This window comes from Oryctolagus cuniculus, chromosome 7 (assembly GCF_051225735.1).
Source record: "Oryctolagus cuniculus isolate XC-2025 breed Fujian yellow rabbit chromosome 7, ASM5122573v1, whole genome shotgun sequence".
NCBI classification, from domain to species: domain Eukaryota; kingdom Metazoa; phylum Chordata; class Mammalia; order Lagomorpha; family Leporidae; genus Oryctolagus; species Oryctolagus cuniculus.
The window spans coordinates 12,502,380-12,525,446 of record NC_142873.1 but is presented as its reverse complement, the minus strand read 5'-3'; the positions used below and the strand labels follow the sequence as shown (position 1 = coordinate 12,525,446).

The following is a 23,067-nucleotide window of genomic DNA, read 5'->3' as shown; positions in this document are numbered from 1 at the left end:
CCGTGGGTAACTTTGTGAGAAATCACCAAACCGTGTACTGCAGCGCCCACACTATTTTACATTCCATTCCCATCGGCAGCGCACAAGGGTTCAGGTTTCTCCATATCCTCCCCCACCATCCTACTAGATCTGAAGTGGTATCACATTAGTGTTGATCATTTTAAAAAAGATTTATTTGTTTGTTTGAAAGGCAGAGAGAGACAGAGAGCTCTTCCATCTGCTGGTTCACTCCCCAAATGACCGCAATGGCCAGAGCTGGGCCAATGAGGAGCTTATTCTGGGTCTCCCACGTGGGTGCAGGGGCCCAAGCACTTTCTACTGATTTTCCAGGCCACAGCAGAAAGCCGGATCAGAAGTGGAACAGCTGGGACGCGAACCAGTGCCCATATGGGATGCCAGCACTGCAGGCAGTGGCTTTACCTGCTACACCACAGCACTAGCCCCAGTGTTACTAATTGTAATCACACTGCTGTGCTATAATACTGAAAATTTCTCAGGAAAATTAAGAGTTAACATCCTCTTTTTTTTTTTTTTGGCTTCCTCACTAGACTGCAGAATTCTGCAGGATTCTGGTATAGTTTTTATACCACCGTGAGATACCCAGAAAGCATACACGAAGGTTTATATATCCCAGTGTTTAAACCTTCTGGGTATTCAAGTGTTGATCTTTTTGAAACTTAGATTTCATTCTGACACCTACAGCACTACGAAATAGGAATGAGAAATAAAGTGGGTGTTTTATTTTATTGGTTTCCCATAAAACTTCCAAAAATTTTTGAAATCTACATATAAACACAGAGGCTTTTTGGGTTTTTTTGATGTTTTTATATATATATATATTTATGTTTTATTTATTTTTTATTCAAAAGGCAGAGCTAGAGAGAAAGAGAAAGATCTTCCATCTGCTGGTTGCCTCCTCAAACAGTTGCAATGGCTGGAACTGCACCAGACCAAAGCCAGGAGCCAGTGGCTTCTTCTGAGTCTCCCATATGGGTGCAGGGGCCTGAGCACTTGGGCCATTTTCCCCTGTTTTCCCAAGCACATTAGCAGGGAGCTGGATAGGAAGTGGAGCAGCTGAGACTCAAACTGGCACCCATATGGGATGCTGGGATTGCAGGCGCCGGCTTTACTCTCTACACGACAACACCGGCCCCCTAGTTTTTAATAATGGACGTTTTCCGTGAGCTTCTAGAAGACTCGTAATGATCTGTTAGGTGGGAAATCCTGCAGTCCAGCCGGGGGGCCTTGTTCCTATCCCCGGTTTTGCTAATTTGCTGTATGGCCTTATGCAAATCATGTGTTCTCTCCTTTTCCCTTAGATGCTTTTGTTCACACCTTAGAGCTGAAGTTTCAACAATACAGAATCCAAATGGTTTTTGGAAGGTGATGTTTGTTCATTGTCACAGGAACATTTTCAGCAGATGATGATGTTGCTTGCTGCTGTTGCCTTGCGCCATCTAGTGGCCTGATTTTAGAACAGAGTAAAAGCACTGGTACAAGTCAGGATTATGACCAGCTCCTTTGCTAATGGGAGAGTTTTCCATTTTCCTCCTGAAATAGATGGCAATAGTGAAATGTCACATGCAGCAAGAGTTCCATTAAAGCACCGCTGATCATATTGGAATCTGTTAAAAGCAAAAGCGAGAAGATGTTCCAATTATTCATAGACATTCCCACTGAGTTCACAATTGTAGAGAATGTATACGGGTAATTATACTAACGAGTCTAGAGGGACCAGCACTGTGGTGCAGTGGACTAAGCCTCCACCTGCAGCACCAACATCCCATATGGGCGCCGGTTCATATCCCAGCTGCTCCTCTTCCCATCCAGCTCTCTGCTGTGGCCTGGGAAGGCAGTAGAAGATGGTCCAAGTGCTTGGGCCCCTGTGCTCACATGGGAAACCCAGAAGAAGCTCTTGGCTCCTGGCTTTGGATTGGCCCAGCTCTGGCCGTTTCGGCTATTTGAGGAGTGAACCAGCAGATGGAAGACCTCTCTCTCTCTCTCTGTAACTCAAATAAATTAATAAAATCTTTAAAAAAAAAAAAAAGCGAGGGGAAGGGAGTCTGACTAGAAAATTCAAGAAATTCACTGGTAAAGCCACCAAATTTAGAAGCATATTGTACAGATTTCTATGGAGATTGATTGATTTTACAGATTTATTTGGAAGTCGTAATTAGAGAGAGAGAGGTGTCTTCCATTTGCTGGTTTACTCCCCAAATGGCCGCAACAGCCTGGGCCCCAGCCCACCGAGTGCAGAGGGATATCTTAGAGTTTTCTATAGAAATAAATATATTTAGGGACCAGCACTGCGGCACAGAGGTTAAAGCTGCCGCCTGCAGCACTGGCGTCTCATATGGGCACTGGTTCCAGTCCTGGCTGCTCCATATAAAATCCCTGCTAATGTACCTGGGAAAGCAGTGAAGATGGTGCAAGTACTTGGGCCCCTGCACCCACGTGGGAAACCCAGAATTAGCTCTTGGCCCCTGGCTTCAGCCTGGCCCAGCCCCCGTCTTTGTGGCCATTTGGGGAATAAACCAGCAGATAGAAGACCTCTCTACCTCTCCCCCACTCCCACCCCTATATCTCTGCCTTTTGAATATTTAAATAAAAAGGATACATTAGGTAGTGCTCCATATAGGTTTGAGTATATAAAATATCACAGGTTAAAGATCTCTAATGAGCAAATATTTGACTGTTGGCAGTCATGTTACTGATCATCCCTTTCAAAATAATGATTCTGCAGATCTCAAATTTGCTTTCTTTGGTATAGTCAGTGTGGTTGTTTGTGATCTTTAATTATGAACATGGAATTTCAGACTACTGATTTATGCATAAATGTTCCTGGAAGAAAGTTCTGAGGATTTAAGGAGGACACATAAGTTCATGGAGGGGCTGGCATTGTGGCACAGTAGGTTAAGCCATCGCCTGCAGTGCCAGCATCCCATATGAGCACTCTCTTCTGGTCCCAGCTGCTCCACTTCCCATCCAGCTCCCTGCTAATGCGCCTGGGAAAGTAGCAGAAAATGGCCCAAATGTTTGGACCCTTAAGTTCATGAAGGATAAATTTTGAGTGTTAAAAATTTTGAAACCTATGTGTAGTATTTTAGTAATTCACATTTTTCCTTCAACTTCTCAAAGATCCTCATCATCATCTGTTACGTAGAAAAGGTTGCACGCGAGTCTTGAAAGCTCGGTTCTAGCCCTGGTTCTGTTTTGCTGCGAGACTGTAGGCACGTCGTGGTGGCCTCCTTGTCTGCCCACCTCGCACACTGGGAGTGGGTGCCAGGTGCTGGGCGGCTGGAGTGGGTAGCAGGAGTGCTCTTGGTGCTGGAGCAGCGGCCCGTGTGCAGAGAACTGCTCCTGTTCTGCAGTTAAAGGAGGTCTAAGTACGCCCCTCAAGCCCCACGTTTTATATTTCACATAATTTTTAATTATACGTAGTTGTTTTGATTTTTCCTGAGAGAGAATTTTTAGATCGAAAGTAGTGTGTTTGAAATATCAGTTTGGCTTGATTAAACAGGGTAATTAGGAGGCTTTGAAAGTTCCTTTTACTGATCACTGGTCCTTTGTCTTCTAAATCACACAAGTACATCATCATTTATTACCTGCCTTTAATCCATTTAAAGGAAGGGAGTGGTGTTTTATATATTGAAATATAATAACCAGCCTCAGGAGGCCTGGTTAACAGATGGACTGTCAGCTGAGTACAAGCAGAGGAATTAAAGTAATGAACACAACCTTTAATCAGAATGAAGACAATGGATTTGAAAGCCCATTCTTAGACTTGATGATTCTGAAACTCAGAAAGTGAATTAGTAAGAATAATTGAATCATTATTTAAATGGGAAACATTAAAAGAGGCAAATCTGATCACAGTTTCATACTCGAGTATAAAGTTATATAACTTTTATAAAAGGAGAACCAACCAGCAAACTACTCTGCCATATAGTCATCAGATTTGAATGTTTTAAGTGAGGCTCTTCAGCACATACTGAAATGACTTCTCTGTAAAGTGGTGGAAAATTGTGGTGTAAATGCTATTACTTGGGGTGAGGTACTGGCTTGTCATTTTCAGAATACAAAAACTACAAGAGGACTAAAGCTCAAAAAGAATGTCACAGAACGGGGGGCCACTGATAGTTTTCTCATAATCTACTATCTAAAAATTTCTGTTTTTCCTTCCAAAAGTTTCCCACCCACTTCATTTGTCCTGTTAGTGTCATCTTGCCATAGTTTCCTTATTAATATGGTCATGCTGCAATGTCTTTGTTACATTTATCTGGGTGTATTCCTTTTTTAAAGATTTACATATTTATTTGAAAGGCAGTTACAGCGAGAGAAGGAGAGACAGATCTTCCATCCACTTGGTTCACTCCACAAGTGGTTATAACAGTGGGGCTAAGCCAGGCAGTAGCCAGGAACCTGGAATTCCATCTCCCACATGTGGGAGCCCCAGAAGAACCTCCTGGCTCCTGGCTTCAGATCAGCACAGCTCTGGCCGTTGTGGCCAACTGGGGAGTGAACCAGCGGATGGAAGACCTCTCTCTCTCTCTCTCTCTCTCTCTCTCTGGCCTCGCCCTCTGCCTCTCTGTAACTCTGCCTTTCAAACAAATAAATAAATATCTTTTAAAAAGTTCTTAATTACTCTGTTCATATATATATATATGAAATTATATGTAATTATTATAACCTTTTAAATCATAACTAAAGAGTACTTTAATAGCATTTTGGAGATATAAATATATGGCTGCTTAATGTTCAAGCAGAAGTATTCATTTTAATTGTTATCTGATAAAATTATTGCTGAGCGACCCCCCCCTAAACTAGTTGGAGGGGTTGCTGTAGAATCCCCAGATCTGTGCAGAAAGCCAGTCACTAACGTTCAGGTGATAATTTCTCAAGAAAGTAGGAATTTACTGCGGAGTGCAGTGCAAGGAGCCTGGCAGGAGCTAAGGTTCTTGCAGACTGAAACTGGGGCTCAGAGGTACTGCGCTCTGAGCTCATGTCCTTTGATGGGTCAGTGATGCCATGCCCTTTAGGGAATTTAAGATGGGCAGGGGTGCTCCGGTTGTTGGAGGGTTACGTGTTACCTTCTGTCCCAGACTTCTAATTTCCCTGCATGGACCTGGAATTTGCCTAAACAAACCCCTCTGGACAATACTGGCCAACAAGGTTTTGTTTATGGCAGAAGCAAATGACTTCTTGTGTCTTGTGATTAGAAGCTTTTCTGGCGAGCAGTATTACTCTCTCACGGTAGTGAATTCCCTTTGGTAGAGGCTAGGCAAGGACACATTGGGCTGAAGGAAACAGACTGGAGGCTGGCTTCTGTCTCAAGTAGGGCCTGGCTGCCAGGCTCTGCACAGTCAAAACACCTGCGAGGAAACAGTGGGTTCGTTCAGGTGGCCACCCTGAGGAAGGCAGACCTTGCAGTCCCAAATACGATCCTCCCAATTTTCAGGTGGGCAAGAGAAATTTAAAGGAAAAGGGGAGTTGGACAAGGTTATCAAACAAGTTTCTAGGGTGGGTAGAGGCTTGTTTGATAGGAAATTAGTGAATTCCTCCCTTACCTGGGTCTGCTGTTGAGGTCACCTCTACTTGATCATTTTGATCGGCTCTCATTTAGATTCCTGTCATCAGATCTGGAGAACTTTGAGATCCTTCTGTTTGCACTCACAGGTGGTGGAACTGAAGTTTGGTGGGAAGGATATCCCCGTCACCAGTGCCAACCGGATCGCCTACATCCACCTCGTGGCCGACTACCGGCTGAACAAGCAGATCCGCCCGCACTGCCTGGCCTTCCGGCAGGGCCTGGCCAACGTTGTCAGCCTGGAGTGGCTCCGCATGTTTGATCAGCAGGAAATTCAGGTTCTGGAGGTTCCACTGCTCAGTGAAGGAAAGTGCTTTCTTGAGATCTACCTCAGATTCTATAACTTGAACTTTCTTTCCCCAGGTGTTAATATCTGGTGCACAAGTTCCTATAAGTCTAGAGGACCTGAAATCCTTTACAAATTATTCAGGTATGTTGTCATTCCTAGTTCTTTTTCCTGAGCGTGTTACAGTGACCATATTTCCATGGCAACTTTTAATGTGATTTTTTTTGCGTAGGTATTTTACATGGTTCAAAAAGCAGAATATACAATGCAGTGTACACTGAAAAGTCCTTTTCCTAATCGTATTCCCATCTGCCCCAATCCTTATGTTGTGGGGGGAGGCCTCAGGCTAGGTTTGATCCAGACTACATTGTATCACCATGTGTGAACGAATTTAAGGAGGAGGCATAGGTAAAGTTGAGCAAAGAAGCAAAATTTATTGAAAGAAAAAGGCACTAATAACAGAAGAAAAAGTTGAACAGTTGAACCTCATCCCAATTTTTACTGTTTGACCAAACTTAAAACTTTCTGCTCGTCAAGAAAATGAAAAAACAAACCACAGATATGACAAAAATTCAGAATACCTATGTCTAACAACTTATATCCAGAAATCATTGAAAACAATAATAGTGATAGAGGAACCCAGTTAAAAAGGAGGCAACCATTGTCAAAAAGATATATAAATGTCCAGTAAGTTCACAGAAAGATGTTTGACACTAGTGCCCAGTACAGTGTAAAAACAATTGCAGCTCTGACGAGAATGTTCAGTTGGAAATAGTTGGAATTGGTATCTTTCTGTCATTGTAAGGTTTTGGTTTTGTTTTTCCATTTAGTCAAATTAAATACTTGGAAACAGTGAAAAGAAAAAATGTCACCCTTAGTTCCAATCTTCTAAAATGACCACTGTGGGTTATTTTTCTTCATAATCATATTCTATCTTTTCTAGATTTCCATGTGGTTTGTGGTTATAACTAATTTATAATATATATTCTATAATTTGTTTAGCCTCAGTAATAAAAATGTTTCGAAGCTGTTACTCTTTTTACAATTAAGTGAAGTTAAATATGTCATGACTTATTTAACCTTACATCATATGAACAGGTTTTTGGGTTTTTTTTTTTTTTTTTTTTTAGATTTATATTGTTTGTTTGAGAGGTAGAATTACAGAGAGCGAGGGAGAGACAGAAAGAGAAATCCTCCATCCACTGGTTCACTCCCCAACTGGCTGCAACAGACGGTACTGGGCCAGGCTGAAGCCAGGAGTCAGGAGCTTCATCCAGGTCTCTGACATGGGTGCAGGGGCCCAAGGACTTGGGCCATCTTGTGCTACTTTCCCAGGAGCAATAGCAGGGATCTGGGTTGGAACTGGAGCAGCTGGGACTGGAACCAGCACTTATTTGGGATGCGGGTGCTGCTGGTGGCAATTTAACCCCCCGTGCCACAGCTCCAGAACCTTAGATGACTATATATTTCTTTTGAAATAATGTCTAAGCTATAAAACCTATTGTGGAATAGAACTTCCAGGTATGGCTAAGTGAGATCAACAGACCTCTCCTCATAGGTCAGTATTAGTCTGATATCAAAGACAAAGTAACACAAAGAAAAATTAACTATTAATATCCCTCATGAGGTGCAGGTGCTGTGGTGTAGTGGGTAAAGCCACTGCCTACAGTGCCAGCATCCCATATGGGCACTGGTTCAAGTCCCAGCTGCTCCACTTCTGATCCAGCTCTCTGCTGTGGCCTGGGAAAGCAGTAGAAGATGGCCCAGGTTCTTGGGCCCCTGCACCCGCGTGGGAGGTCCAGAGGAAACTCCTGGCTCCTGGCTTCAGATTGGCGTAGCTCTGGCCACTGCAGCCAATTGGGGAGTGAACCAGCAGATGGAAGACCTCTCTCTCTACCCCTCTCTTTCTCTCTCTCTGCCTCTCCTTCTCTCTGTAACTCTGACTTTCAAATAAATAAATAAATCTTTAAAAAAAAAAACCCTCATGAACATCAATGCAAAAATTCTGAACAACATATTCTGAACAAACTGAATCCAATGGCATAAAAAATTATTAATTCAAAGGGATTTTTTTTTATTAGTTAATTTTTTGAGAGTGGCAAGGGAGGACAGAATGAAGGATGGAAGGAAGGACTCTTCCATTTGCTAGCTCACTCTCCAAGGGGCTGCAAGACCAAGCCAGGGGGCTGGAGCTCTATCAGGTCTCCCGTGTGGGTGGTAGAAAACCAGGTCTCACCAAGTATTGTCAACTCACTGCCTCGCAGGTGTATTGGCAGCCAGCGGATCAGAAGTGGAGTAGCTGGGACTTGAACCAGCACTCCAGTATGTGATTCAGGCATCCCAAGTAGCAGCTTAACCCACCATTAAACCATGCATCATTTGACATCTGAAAACTTGTTAATGTGATATACTATATTAATAGTAAAAGGGACAGAACCTACATACCTGATCATTTCAGTAGATACGAGGAAAAATATCCAAGTGTTGTGGAAGGAGAGGAGAGGCACAGAAAGAGAGAAAGATTTGGGGGTGGGGGGGTATGTCTTCCATCCGCTGGTTCACTCCCCAGTTTGCCGCAAACAGCCGGAACCGTGCCGATCCAGAGCCAGGAGCCAGGAGCTTCTTCCGAGTCTCACACATGGGTGCAGGGGCCGAAGGACTTGGGCCATCTTCCACTGCTTTCCCAGGCCTAGCAGAGAGCTGGATCGGAAGTGGAGCAGCCGGGTCTCAAACCAGTGCCCACATGGGATGTCAGCACTGCAAGCCAGGGCATTAACCTGCTGCACCACAGCGCCGGCCCCTTGGAAGGTCTTGCGCATCCAAGCCAAGTATCATATACCCTCAGGATAAAAACTCTCAAAAACAAACACAGGATTAGAAAGGAATTTCATCCTGGTTTAGGACAGTTGGCAAAGCTCAACATCACACTAAGTGATGAAAGTCTAAACATTTTCTGATGTAGATGTTACTGTTACCATTTCTGTTTAGCCTTGTAGTGGAATTTCTGGGCAGTACAAAAAGGCAGTCAGTCAATCAGAAGTAAAAGAAGACGGGATAAAGGAAACCATTTAGTTTAGAAATGAAAAGTGGAAAGAATAAAGCTTTTTTCACAGGTGATGTAACCCAGATTGCAAAACATTGCTGACATAAATTAGAAATCCAGGCTGGCGCCACGGCTCACTAGGCTAATCCTCCATCTTGCGGTGCCGGCACCCCGGGTTCTAGTCCCTGTTGGGGCGCCGGATTCTGTCCCGGTCGCCCCTCTTCCAGTCCAGCTCTCTGCTGTGTCCCGGGAGTGCAGTGGAGGATGGCCCAAGTGCTTGGGCCCTGCACCCCATGGGAGACCAGGAGAAGCACCTGGCTCCTGGCTTTGGATCAGCGCAGCACGCCAGCCATAGCGGCCATTTGAGGGGTGAACCAATGGAAGGAAGACCTTTCTCTCTGTCTCTCTCACTGTCTAACTCTGCCTGTCAAAAAGCAAAACAAAACAAACAAATTAGAAACCTAAAGATAATAAAGAAGCTATTCATTTTCATGGTTAGGGGCACTTAGTATCATCAAAATAATAATTTTCTCCAAATTGACCAACAACGTTTTAAAATTTATTTAGGAACAAAGGGTCTAGAGTAGCCAAAACAATTTTGTGAAAGAACAAAGTTGAAAGACTCACACTCTGATTTAAAACGTACATAAACCTTACTGTGAAAGTAATCAAAGCAGTGTGAGATTGGCACAGGACGAGGCATATTGATCAATAGAGACATAATCGGGCGTTCAAAAAAATCCGTTTATTTATGGTCAACTGATTATCAACAAAGTTTCCAAGACAAATTCAATAGTACTGGAACAGTATCCACAGAAGAGTGAGTGAACTTCTTATTTCATTTTTATTATTTGAAAGGAGAGGGAGAGGAGCTGGCGCTGTGGCAGAGCAGGTAAAGCACCCGACGTGTGCCCCAGCTCATGTCTCAGCTGCTCCGCTTCAGATCCAGCTCCCAGCTAATGCTCCTGGGAAAGCAGTGGAACACGGCCTGAGTCTTTGGGCCGCTGCACCCACACGGGAGACCCGGATAAAGCTCGTGGACCCTGGCCTCTTTTTAAAAGATTTAGAATGTGCTAGGACCACAGGCAACCTACAGAATAGGAGAAAATATTTGCAAATCACTTATCTAATTAGTGATTATCTATTACCCAGAATATATAAAGAACTCTTACAGCTTAACAATTTAAAAAAGAACCTGATTTAAAAATGGGGGAAGGACTTAAATATACATTTTTCCAAAGAAGATATACAAGCAGCCAGCGCGGAAAGATGTTCAACATCACTGTCAGGGAAATGCAAATCAAAACCACACTGAATCTCAATGTGCACTTATTAAAGATAGTTACTATTTATTTGAGAGACAGAGAGCTTCCAGCCAGTAATTCAATTGCCAAATACCCACCGTGGCTGGGACTGGCCTGGGGCCAAAGCCAGGAGCCGGGAACTCAATCCAGATCTGTGTGGGCGGCAGGAACGCAGTTACTCAAGCCATCACTGCAGCCTCCCAGGGTCTGCAGCCGCAGGGAGCTGGAGTCAAGAACCGGAGCCGAGCATTGAACCCAGGCACTCCAGAAATGGGGTCCCAGCAACTCAGACGCTGTTCCAGATAGCTGCTATTAAACAAATTAACACAATACCAGAAAATCCAAGTGTTGGGGAAAGGTAGAGAAAGTGAGACGACTGCTCAGTGCTGGTAGGTGTTTGAAAGTATAGCTGCCATGGGAAACCGTTTGATGTTTCCTCAGAAAGCGGGGCATAGAATCGCCCTATCATCCAGCAGTTCTACTCCTCAGCACCCAGGGAAAGTGAAAGCAGACACCCATATTGAACACCCATCGTAGCATTATTATTTGTAGCAGCCTTATGCGCTATTGGCTATTGACAATGAAGAATTGTCCATAGATGTAAATTGCAGTATTGAAAGGGAAGGAGTTACATGTTACAACATGGTGAATGTTGAAAGCATGCTAAATAAAAGGAGCCAGACATAAAAGGACAAATACTAGATGATTCACCTTATATGAAGTACCTCAAATAGACAAAGTAGATTAGATTACGGGGAGCTGGGGAGAGGAGGAATGGGGACTTATTCCCTAATGATTACAGAGATTCTTTCTAGGTAAAGTCTGCTTGGTAATCTATAGTAGTGGTCGCACAGCAGTGTAAATGCAATTAACATCACTGGGTTATATACTTTAAAATGGTTTGAATGGTGCATTTTATGTTCCCTAGTTAACCATAATTTTAAAAAAAGGCAGGGGGTGGATGGATCTTGCAGCACAGCGAGTTAAGCCACCACCTGGGACTCCCACATCACAGGCTGGGATCAAGCCCTGCCTCTGCTTCCAATCCAGCTTCCTCCTAGTGCACCTGGGAGGCAGTAACTAATGGCTCGAGTACTGGGGTCCGTGGCGTGCATGTGGGAGACCCAGACGGAGTGCCTGGCTCCCAGCTGTGACCTGACTTGGCCCTGGCTGTTGTGGACAGGAATGAACCAGTGGATGGAAGATCACTCTCTGTCGTTGGTGTCTCTGTTTCTCCCTCTCTGCCACTTGGCCTTTCTAATTAATCAGTTTTCAAAAGAAGAAGAAAAATCCTGCCTCTGCCCTTCTATTCTATTGACTAAATTTGCTGAAAATCCCTTCTTAACATATAAGTATATTTGTGTGTGTGTGTGCCTCTCTGTGCTTATTTATATTGCTCTCTAAATTTGAACTCTACTCTAAAGGCAAATGATACCTAAGGTCACATTGTCCCCACTATCAAGTCGTGAGTTTCAGAAAACGCAATCAGTCTAACGTTTGCTTTGCCAAGAAGCTGTCAGGCGTTGTTTGCATTACCCTGTCTGCACTGAAAGCTTATACCTTTAATGATCTTAGCTATTCCGGTAAATAGGTTTAAAATATTATCATATTCATTTTTGTGCCGATTAATGCACTTAAGATATTTTATTGATGTTATTTCTGTAGTGTATTAACAATGAGGGAACAATATATAGCAATTATTTTAGTTTTAGGAAGCACTTAACTAGATTAAAAGCTGTGAGTAGCCGATATTACATTTTAAAACGGTGGTCTGATCATATGCTGGGGTTGGTTGGTAGCCATGATCTGTTCCCTGTGATATGAAGGAGAGATGATTAAGGCAGACATCAGGATCATACATTGGCAAAATGTGTGGGCTTATTGAACATAAAAATCCCTTGGGCGTGTGACCAGGTATGAATCCTGTGCTTGTGTAGGGTCTGCTCACTAATGATTGATTTCTGAGCGCCAGCATACTGCAAAAATCAGACTTCTTTGCCGTATCCTTTATTGCCAGTGTTCATCTGATAGCCTCAGAGTGTCCCTTACTGTAGCATTTGTCTGTTGGATCCTTCGGAAATTTCCCTCCCTTCCTCCCTCCCTCCCTGTACGCACACCGTCATCTCCAAAGAAGGGGGGGTGGTCAGCGGCAAGCGCCCCTGCACCCGACAGGTGAATCACTCTTCCCCGTTTGCTGCTCTAGCGCCTTCGGAAGAGCTCTGCTCCTGCAATTGTGTCACTAATAGATTTCTTCGTTTCGTCCAGGAGGCTATTCTGCAGATCATCCTGTCATTAAGCTCTTTTGGAGAGTCGTAGAAGGCTTCACGGATGAAGAAAAGCGCAAGTTGCTCAAGTTTGTAACAAGCTGCTCTCGACCCCCACTCTTGGGATTTAAGGTACACAGCTCATACCATTTGCTTTAAAAACCAAGTTATAACCAGCACAGGCAGTAGAGAGTGGAATACGATTAATCGTTTTCAGGGAAATAGTCATAGTATATCATTACATTGTTTGTTTATTGTGTTCTTATTTTTGGGTAGACTTTTTAATTAATTAGGGACCAGTTATTATGTGTCTATCCCAGTCCTGGATTTATTTTATGCTGCATTGTTATTGTGCTCACCCTTGTACATTATGGCTATGGTGGCCTCTGAAGAAACCTGCATTTGGGTGGACTGTCTGTAGAGTCAATCCACAGCCTCATGAATCCATCACATACCTTAGGCTCTTCTTCTTACTGATCTGAAGAAAATACAACCTTAAGCATTGATATCATGTGTAAGAGCAGAAATATTTTTTTTGTTTTGATTGTTTACATTTGTTTCCTTTATGTTTAGTCATCTTGTATCACTTCTAAATATTCATATTGACCCCATTCAATTTTGCTTTTGATTTTTAACCATTAAAATTTAATGGTATTTCCTATATTCATTATTAGTTAAATAGTTTTAATATTTAGAAGTGTACACAGTGGTTATTTAATAAACAACAACATCTACTTAGATAAGCATTTCATATGGCATTTATGAAACTTAGGGGTAAATATTCACTTTCAATTAACCTTTGATCAGAAATTTTCATGAAGTATTTTGTATTTCTAACTGAAATTTTATTTTTTTTACTTAAATATTTTTAAAGGTTGATTTATTTATTCGAGAGGTAGAGTTGGAGAGACAGAGAGAGAGAGAGGGATTCTATCTGCTGGTTCACTCTCTAAGTGGCCGCAGGAGCCAGGAGCTTCTTCCAGGTCTCCCACATGGGTGCAGGGTGTCGAGGACTTGGGCCATCCTCTGCCTCCTTCCAAGGCCACAGCAGAGAGCTGGACTGGAAGTGAAGCAACCAGGACTTGGACCAGTCCTATCTGGGATGCCAGTGCTTGACCTACTGTGCCGCAGCGCCACGCCTCCCCCCCAGTGTTTTTCACATGTACTTATTTCTTTATTTGGAAAGCACACTAGAGAGAAAGAGTTCTATCTGCTGGTTCACTCCCCAGATACCCATGTCAGCTAGGGCTGGGCCAGGGGGCAGGAACCCAGGGCCTTGGGATGTCATCTGCTGCCTCCGTAATACATTCGCAGGAAGTTGCTTGGGTAGCAAAGGCAGGATGCACTCTCGGGCTCTCAGTACGGGTGCAGGCGTCCCAAAGCAACGACAAACAGGCTGACCCCTGTGTCCTAACGCTTGCCCCTGAAAAATTACACATACAGGAGATTTGCAAGGGTAGGACAGAGCTTTTTTATTTTTATTTTTTTGAAGATTTATTTTATTTATCTGATAAAGTTAGTAAAAGAAAAATCTTTCATCTTCTGATTCACTTCGCAAATGGCCACAACAGCCATGGTAGGGCCAAGCAGAGGCCAGGGTCCACGAGCTTTATCCGGGTCTCCCGTGTGGGTGCAGCGGCCCAAAGACTCAGGCCGTGTTCCACTGCTTTCCCAGGAGCATTAGCTGGGAGCTGGATCTGAAGCGGAGCAGCTGAGACATGAGCTGGGGCACACGTCGGGTGCTTTACCTGCTCTGCCACAGCGCCAGCTCCTCTCCCTCTCCTTTCAAATAATAAAAATGAACTGAAAAAAAAAATTTTTTTTTTTGACAGGCAGAGTGGACAGTGAGAGAGAGAGACAGAGAGAAAGGTCTTCCTTTGCCATTGGTTCACCCTCCAATGGCTGCCGCAGCCAGCACGCTGCGGCCGGCGCACCGCGCTGATCCGAAGGCAGGAGCCAGGTACTTACCCTGGTCTTCCATGGGGTGCAGGGCCCAAGCACTTGGGCCATCCTCCACTGCACTCCCTGGCCACAGCAGAGAGCTGGCCTGGAAGAGGGGCAACCGGGACAGAATCTGGTGCCCTGACCGGGACTGGAACCCGGTGTGCTGGCGCCGCAAGGCGGAGGATTAGCCTAGTGAGCCACGGCGCTGGCAAACTGAAAAATTTTTAAGCATAAACATGGACTTGGTAGGTTAATATAGCATCCCAGTGAGCACCCACAGAACCAGAGCAGTGGGAGAGGCGGAGCCCCGTGCAGCGAGCTCGCTTTTCTTAGGAGGTGAATGGCCAGCTCGCTGTGGTCTGGAAGCAGTGACTAATACAAACCTGTTAGTGACTAACGTTAGTCAGTGCTGTTAGCAGAACTGAAATCACTTTTCTGCTTCCAGATTACTGGAGAAGAAAATAACCCCGGACAAACAAAACCAACTTTATTTACCAGAAATAGAACCCAAAAAAAAGGATCATGAAAGAGAAGCATAAAAATGAGGGTGGACATTAGCGACTGCAACACCAGTTGGGACCCCCACATCCCACAGTAGAGGTCCTGCTCCGCACTCCAGCTTCCCGCCAGTCAGACCCTGGGAGGCAGCAGGGTCCCGCCCACTCGTGCGGGAAAGCTGGACTGAGTGTGAGCCTAGCCCCACCCCAGCCATCGCAGACACTGGGAAGAATGAACCAGCACATGGGGACACACACATTTTTTCCCCTCCCCCCGCCTCTGTCTATCAAATAAGCAAGTAAATAACTGAATAAAAGTGAGCAAAGCCTTACCTGTTACAAGAACCAGGGCCCCCGCTGTGTTGCGGCGGGTAAAGCCACTGCCTACAGTACCAGAACCTATATGGGGGCCGGTTCGAGTCCTAGATGCTCCACTTCCCATCCAGCTCCCTGCTAATATGCCTGGGAAAGCAGCAGAAGATGGTCCAAGTGCTTGGGCCCCTGCTACCCACATCAGGGGCCTGGGTGAAGCTCCTGGCTCCTGGCTTTGGCCTGGCCCAGCCCTGACTGTTGTGGCCATCTGGGGAGTGAACCAGCTGTCTCTTTGTGTGTCTGTCTCAGTGTCTCTCCCTTCCTCTCCCTCTGTAATTCTACCTTTCAAATAAATAATAAATCTTAAAAAAGATAAACTTTTAAATTTTAAAATAGTTTCAGGTTTACAGAAAAGGTGTGAAGATAGTACAGTGTCCAGTCTCCCCCACTGTTAACTTCTTGCCATGGTGCCCAGCTTTCAGTGTGAGCCTAGCTCTCTGCTGTGGCCCGGGAGTGCAGTGGAGGATGGCCCAAGTGCTTGGGCCCTGCACCCCATGGGAGACCAAGAGAAAGCACCTGGCTCCTGGCTTCAGATCCACGCAGTGTGCCGGCCATAGCGGCCATTTAGGGGGTGAACCAATGGAAGGAAGACCTTTCTCTCTGTCTCTCCCTCTCACTGTCTGTAACTCTACCTGTCAAATAAATTTTTAAAAATAAATTTAAAAATAAGAAATACTTGTTTATTTGAAAGGCTCAGTGTCAGAGACACACAGAGAGCTCTTTCATCTGCTGCTTCACTCCCCAAATGACTGCAACAGCAAGGCTGGACAAGGCTGGACGAGGCGGGAGCCGGGAGCTCCGCCCCTGCAGGACTCCTCTTTGAGTGGCAGCGACCACCAGGGCCGTCCCCCACTGCCTTCCTGGGCTCAGGCAGGAAGTGGGTCGGAAGCAGGCGGCAGCTGGGACCGAATCTGTGCTGCAGTACAGATGCTTCACGCGCTGTGCTGGCCCCAGCCCGCACGACCGGGTGCGACAGTCAGCCCCCAGCGTCCAGTGAAAACCAGGCACAGCTCAACGAAGCGTGCCTCTCAGCCGGCAGGGACGCCTGGGGTCTTGTGGTTGCCTCCTGAATTCAGGAGTGCAGGTGGTGCGGGTAAGGAGTTGCACCATCTGACCCTATGAAGTCACAAAGGAAGCAAATGCTTATGCATTCAGATCTCAGTGCCTCTGGGTGATGTTGTCCTGAACACTAGGAGAGACAGGGCTTCTAGTATCTGTGTTTCAAAACCACACTGCACCTAGCGGTCAAACAGAGTGAGCATGTGGTGTCAGGAAAGGAAGCTCCTGTCAAAACAGTAGTAGGCCCAGAGACTTTTGTCCGCTCCAGGCTCCTTAGTTAAGGTCAGGAATCCTGTAGGAGCAGGTCCTAGACATTCTGACAGGCGGCGAGCAGCCAGCGGGCAAGGCAGTCAGGAGGCCCTGAGAGCCGCTGGGCCCCGCCGGCCCCGCCTGGCTCGGCGTCGGCCGCCCCGCTGCCCGAGTGCTCCGTGCTTAGAGCGAGGCCGGGAGGGCCCGCAGGAGCGTTAAACCGCGCATGGAGCAACAGTGCCAGTTCTGTCACCCCCGGTAACGATCCCTGTGCAGTCCTAACCGGGCTAGGATACCATGAAAAATACTTCCGGAAGCCCCAAGGCCATCCTCCTGTTGTGGATTTTTTTTTTAATGATCTAACACACAAGTGTGAAATGTAATTAAGAGTTTTCCATAATAAATGCTTTCGCAGTTGTCATAGGTTAGACATCAGATCTGGAAACTCCCCGCTGTGTGGAGACTTTCAGGCAGCTCGTTATGCCTGGGGAAGGGCTCGCATTACTTCAGCCCTCTAAGAGGGCAGCGTGTTTCAGTGGAGACTCTGCTGTCCATCGCAGAGGCGGGCAAGTAACAGGAAAGTGGTGGACTGCTTCGTGCCAGACGACTGCAGAATAACATCTGCTAAAGCTAATTAAAGTTTAATATGTTTAATAAATGTGATTGTTACAGACAAAAAAATCATTAAAGTGCTGTAGAAAATTGTTAAGTTACCATCAGGCCGGATAATAAATGGATGGTTTTCCTCACTGTGAATTAATGCAAATTCCCATTGTACTGTATTTAATTATGCACAAAATGGTGCCCTTGACTCAAATTTAAATAAAGAACTTCATTTTTTCACTTTTAAGACTCCAAGCAGGAAATTCAATTAGCATGATGAAAAAAAACATTAAAATGTAGCATTTAACTGCAGAATGTATTCCCAGCTTCCCATTTTCCCAGTGGCTCTGCCAGCTCACGGGCCCTGCCGAGGGATCCTTTTCTGCTTCAGAAATATGATGCTTTCATTGTAGTTTACCGTCGCCCTCAGGTACTAGAATCTGAATAAACGCAGTGTTACTTCTGCTTTGCCTTTGCTTCCTGTTCTAATATTTCTATGCGGGCTTGTTTCTAAACAATAGTGGAAGGAGAACATATAAGAGCGCATCAAAAATGTATGGAAAATGGAATTAAAAGACATGTAATCTTTGAGATCCATGCATAGCCTACTATTTTCTTGTCTGTGCACATTTAATCTCTGTGTAAGGGTACTGTAGAATGGTCACTCATGGGAAGGGTAGCTGGGTGTCTGCAATATAGTACCTTAAAAAATATACCATACATTGGAGTCAGCACTATGCCAGAGTGGTTAAAGCCGCCGCCTGCAGAGCCAGCATCCAATATGGGTGCCAGTTCAAGTCCTGGCTGTTCCTCTTCTGATCCAGCTCTCTGCTCCAGTGTTAGAAGGCAGTGGGAGATGGCCCAGGTGCTTGGGCCCCGTACCCAAGTGGGAGACCCAGTGGCTTTGCATCAGCCCAGCTCTGGCAATTGTGGCCAACCGGGGATTAGTCAGTGGGTGGAAGACAGTTCTCTGTCTCTCCTTCTCTCTACGACTCTGCCAGCTCTCCTTTGTGCTGAGCAAGACCTCTAGAGGGCCCAGCCACTGACGGTGCTCCCCTGGATCCCTTGGTTATGGGCGAGGCACAGTGTGTGCTGCTGGCTCTGCTCAGGCGAGGTCATCGGGTGCTGAAGAGGAGCCGATGTGCCCTGGGGGAGCCGTGACCACAGCAGCGGTCACTGGCTGAAGCAAGCAGATCTTGTGTTGGTAAAGTCGTGTCCCGTGTGCGCGCTGTGTTTCAGGAGCTGTACCCCGCCTTCTGCATTCACAACGGAGGCTCTGACCTGGAGCGGCTCCCCACGGCCAGCACCTGCATGAACCTACTGAAGCTGCCTGAGTTTTATGATGAGACACTTCTGCGGAGTAAGCTTCTCTACGCTATCGAATGTGCTGCTGGCTTCGAGCTGAGCTGAGCTGAGCTGAGCTGGAGCCGGCTCCGACCCTCCGCGGAGACACCGTGCACCCCAGACCCAGACCCGGACCCGTGAGGCCGCTCAGGCTGGCTGCCGAGGCTCTCCACGCCTCCTCCTCCTTCCCGGCGTTCTTCCCTCCCTCCATTTTCCAAATGATTTTTATGTCCGTGTGGTCCCTTACTTAGGTGGACATTGCTTTCCAAATACAACTAACAAATATTATGTGCCATGTGGCTAAGTTAGCGGTTTTGCCAAGAAGAGCACAGTTTGTAGAGTAGTGGCAACTCAGTGGAATTAACCAAAGACGAAGCTGTGGCTTTGCTGATCCGGCGAGAGCCGGTCCTGAGCCGCAGCTCACTGCTCGCTGGGTCGGCCCGGGCTCCGCGCTCTGCAGGGAGACAGGGTCTGAGAGGCCGCAGCCTCGCTTCCAGGGGCCACGGCTTCTCACGTGGTTGTTTACAAGCCTAATTGGTAACTTTGGAGGCATTTCCCCTGCGGCCTTTTCCCACAGTGGTTAGGATTGGAAGACTGATGACAGTGGTAATCTTTCCTGTGCTTTTTAAGCCATGTCTCCCTCCCGGGACGAGCATGCCTGTCTTCATCATGATGGTGGCTGTTGCGTGTGTGGACGTGAGCGGGGCTCCATCCGTTGCTCTGTCTGCCTCTGCCTCTGCTTTGTGCCTGGAGAGCCTTCGGGGCAGGTGGAGGGTCTGCAGCTGCTGCGGCGTACGTGTTACCTACAATAAAGGACGACCCGGGGGAGGAGACACTGTAGCATCTATTAAAGCCGTTTGAACCAAAGTCGCGGGCTGCGTGTTTGTCCCTGACGCCTGCCGTGGCCAGGTCTTTGTGTGACCCCCACGCGCTGCCCCTGCCTGGATGGCACCGGCCAGGCTTCCTGGTTATCTGGGGGTGAGTCTCCCGGCTGCGTGGTGCTGCTTTGACACGAGGACGGGACAGCCCGACACATCCAGGGAGGAGGAACGCTCGTTCTGATCAGGCACTTTATCGGGACCGGCCTTGTTGCTGGGTGACTCGAGTCTTTGCAGACAGGAGGCGATGCCGGGCGCCCGTGGTGGAAGCAGAGTGACCCTTGCTGACACGGAATCCTCACTCATCTCGTCTGTGTCTGGTGTTCCACCGTCACCGGAGGCTCGCGGGCTGTTGTAGTTGATCAACCAGAATTAGCAATATACTTTTAAATGTGGGGAAAGGAATGACACTTTTAAGACAGTGACCATTATCAAAACAAAATGTATAATTTCTTAATTTGAATAATAAATTAAGTGTTTAAATGCTATTTGTAGTCTTGATATACAGAAATAAAAGAATTAGGGTTTGTCCTTGGTTTTATTTTATTTGAGGTCATTTATGTTGAATGTTCTATATCTTCTTAGTAGTTAATTTGTATATTTTTATCATCAGTATTTTGGAAATGGACTATCTGAGACTAAGGAGAAATTGGCAGTTCTACTTCCTTGTGGATTTCCTCAGCTAGTCTGAGCCTATTTATTTGTTTGTATGTTTTCATGGCTGAATATTGGCATTAAAGTGTTTTCCCGAGCTTGTTTTGAGTCCTCCCCCGAATCCTTGTGATGAGTTACGTTCCGCTCAGCTCTGGTGCGCCCTGGTGTTCGGATGTCCTTAGTTAACGTGGCCCACGGCGTGGTGAGCGACTCCAGATGGGCTGTCCCCTGGGAGGAGAGTGCGGCTGGCCTGGCCCAAGGCCCTTCCCGCACACCTGCAGCACAGTCTCTGGGACCGCTGGCTGCGAGGCCAGCACGATCATGGACACCAGCAGCCAGCTCCCCTGCTGGACTGAGAAGGAAAATGAACTTTTTAAAAAATTCTATTTGAAAGGCACATAGATGGAGAGATCGTTGTCTGGTGGTTTACTCCCCAGTGGGCCCGTCTGGACCCAACTGCCTGCCGGCGCCATCGCTTGGCTGCCTCTGAGGGAGCCTAGAAAGGGGGTGTGGGCATCCCAGACGGCTTCTTAACCCCCGCCCCTGAGCACAATCACTCTATGTGTGAGTTTGTTTATTTTTTTATTTGAAAGGCAAAGAAACAGAGATACTCCATCTGCTAGGTTCACTCCCCAAATGCCCACAACAGCCCAGGCTGGGCCCCACTGGAGCCAGGCGCCAGGAACTCCATCTGGGTCTCCCATGTGGGTGGCAGGGGCCCAAGTACTTGGGCCATCACCTGCTGCCTCTGGGTGTGCATTAGCAGGAGGCTGGAGCAGAAGCAGAGGCGAGACATTTTCTTTATTCAGAAGACAGGGTTTGGGAGAGAGAGGTCTTCCATCCGCTGGTTCACTCCCCAAATGGCCGCAATGGCTGGAGCTGGGCCTATCTGAAACCAGGAGCCAGGAGCTTCTTCTGGGTCTCCCATGTGGGTGCAGGGACCCAAGCACTTGGGCCATCCTCTGCTGCTTTCCCAGGACCATTAGCAGGGAGCTGGATGGGAAGTGGAGCAGCCAGGACTCCAACCAGCACCCATATTGAATGCCAGTGCTACAGGCAGCTTAGTCCCAGCTGCTAGGGGTCCATGTTTCCCAAACCGCTAAAAGTGATTGAGTCGCTGGGGGTGGCGGTTCATAAGCCTGATTTTTTTTTGCTTGTTTTGTTTTGTTTTGTTTTGTTTTTTAGAACAAAGATCTGCCGTCCACTGGTTCTCTCCCCAAATGCCTGCAACAGCCAGGGCTGGGCCAATCCCAAAGCCAGGAGCTGAGAACTCAATCCATACCTCCCTCACGGGTGGCAGGGACCCAATCCGCCGCGTCCCCGTGTGTGCATTCGCAGGAAGCTGGGTTGGAAGCAGGGGAGCCAGACTCACACCAGACATTCCAGTGTGGAAGGAAGGCACCCCAAGGGTGCTGCACACCTGCCCCCAGGGAATCCTTCCCGGGTGATTTTTGGGAAATAACTGGATAATCTCAAAATTGCATTTTCGGTTCTAAGACTTGCAGGGTGTCCCTACCTAAGCAGCCAGAATCCGTTTCCAGTGTGCGAACACTCTCAGCTCCTGTGCTGGTCACCTCAGCTGCGAGCGTGCCAGCCAGCGCCCCCTGGAGGCTGGGCAGGAGGGTGCTGCCGCTTCCAGCATGCACCTGACCCCCGATCCGGACTCATTCCAGAGGCTGTGCTGCCCGAAGCTCGGGCCTGGGCCATGCGTGCCATTGCTCCCTCAGCCCCCATCACAGCCTGCTAAGCTGATGGCTTCGTGCCACTTTTCTCTGCCACCTCCCTGTCCCGAGCCATCGTCTTGGATTTCCAGACTCAGCATTCTTTTTTCTTTTTCTTTTTTCTTTTTTTTTTTTTTTTGACAGGTAGAGTTGTAGACAGAGACAAAGGTCTTCCCTCCGTTGGTTCACTCCCCAAATGGCTGCTACAGCCGGCGCTGTGCCAATCTGATCCAAAGCCAGGAGCCAGGTGCTTCCTCCTGGTCTCCCACGTGGGTGCAGGGCCCAAGCACCTGGGCCATCCTCCACTGCCCTCCCGGGCCACAGCAGAGAGCTGGCCTGGAAGAGGGGCAACCAGGACTAGAACCCGGCGCCCATATGGGATGCCGAGGCTGCAGGAGGATTAACCAAGTGAGCCACGGCGCCGGCCCCAGACTCCGGATTCTTTAAGGCACATCATCTTACCCTCCACCCTGTGAAAAGCTGCAACTTCTGTGCCCAGCACATCCGTCTTCCCTTATTTAATTAATGTTTAAGGTTCATTTTTTTGAAAGGCAGAGTTGGGCTGGTGTTATGGCTTAGTGGGTGAGGCAGCTGCCAGCAGCGCCAGCATCCCATATGGTTGCCAGTTCGAGACCAGGCTGCCCCACTTCCAATCCAGCTTCCTGTTAATGCACCTGGGAAAGCAGAGGAGGATGGCCCAAGTGCTTGAGCCCCTGCACCCGCATGGGAGACCTGGAAGAAGCTCCTGCCTCCTGGCTTTTGCCTGGCCCAGCCCTGCTGTTGCAGCCATTTGGGGAGTGAACCAGCAGATGGGAGATTTCTCTTTGTCTCTTTGCTTCTCTCTTCTGTAACTCTGCTGTTCAAATAAATAAATAAATCTTTAAAGGAAAAAAAAGTGGGGACCAGCACTGTGGCGTAGAAGGTAAAGCCACTACCTGCAGTGCCAGAATCCCATACAGGCACTGGTTTGAGACCCGACTGCCCCACTTCTGATCCAGCTCTCTGCCGATGGCCTGGGAAAACAGTGGAGGATGGCCCAAGTCCTTGGGCCCCTGCACCCGCATGGGAGACCAGGAAGAAGCTCCTGGCTCCTGGTTTCAGATAGGCACAGCTCCGGCTGTTGCAGCCATTTGGGGAGTGAACCAGCAGATGGAAGACCTCTCTCTCTCTCCCTCTCTGTAACTCTTCCTTTCCAGTAAATAAATAAATAAATCTTTTAAAAAGTGAAAGGCAGAGAGAATCTTCCATCTGCTGGTTACTCC

The 23,067-nt window shown here is 47.1% G+C and overlaps 1 protein-coding gene across 4 annotated transcripts in view; it reads left to right on the top strand.

Moving 5' to 3' along the window:
- Positions 1-20,186, top strand: part of UBE3C (ubiquitin protein ligase E3C) — a 122,853-nt gene extending 102,667 nt beyond the window's left edge. For 2 of the 4 annotated variants that reach the window (XM_002715019.6, XM_070077217.2), the window contains 4 exons: positions 5,677-5,865; positions 5,951-6,017; positions 12,486-12,616; positions 18,448-20,186. In XM_002715019.6, the coding sequence (XP_002715065.1) occupies positions 5,677-5,865; positions 5,951-6,017; positions 12,486-12,616; positions 18,448-18,618 (558 nt within the window). In that variant the 3' untranslated portion in view covers positions 18,619-20,186. The remainder of the gene's footprint in view (positions 1-5,676; positions 5,866-5,950; positions 6,018-12,485; positions 12,617-18,447) is intronic. The other 2 variants (XR_016236940.1, XM_017345649.4) reach the window with 2 other exon arrangements.
- The last annotated feature ends 2,881 nt before the right edge of the window (positions 20,187-23,067 follow it).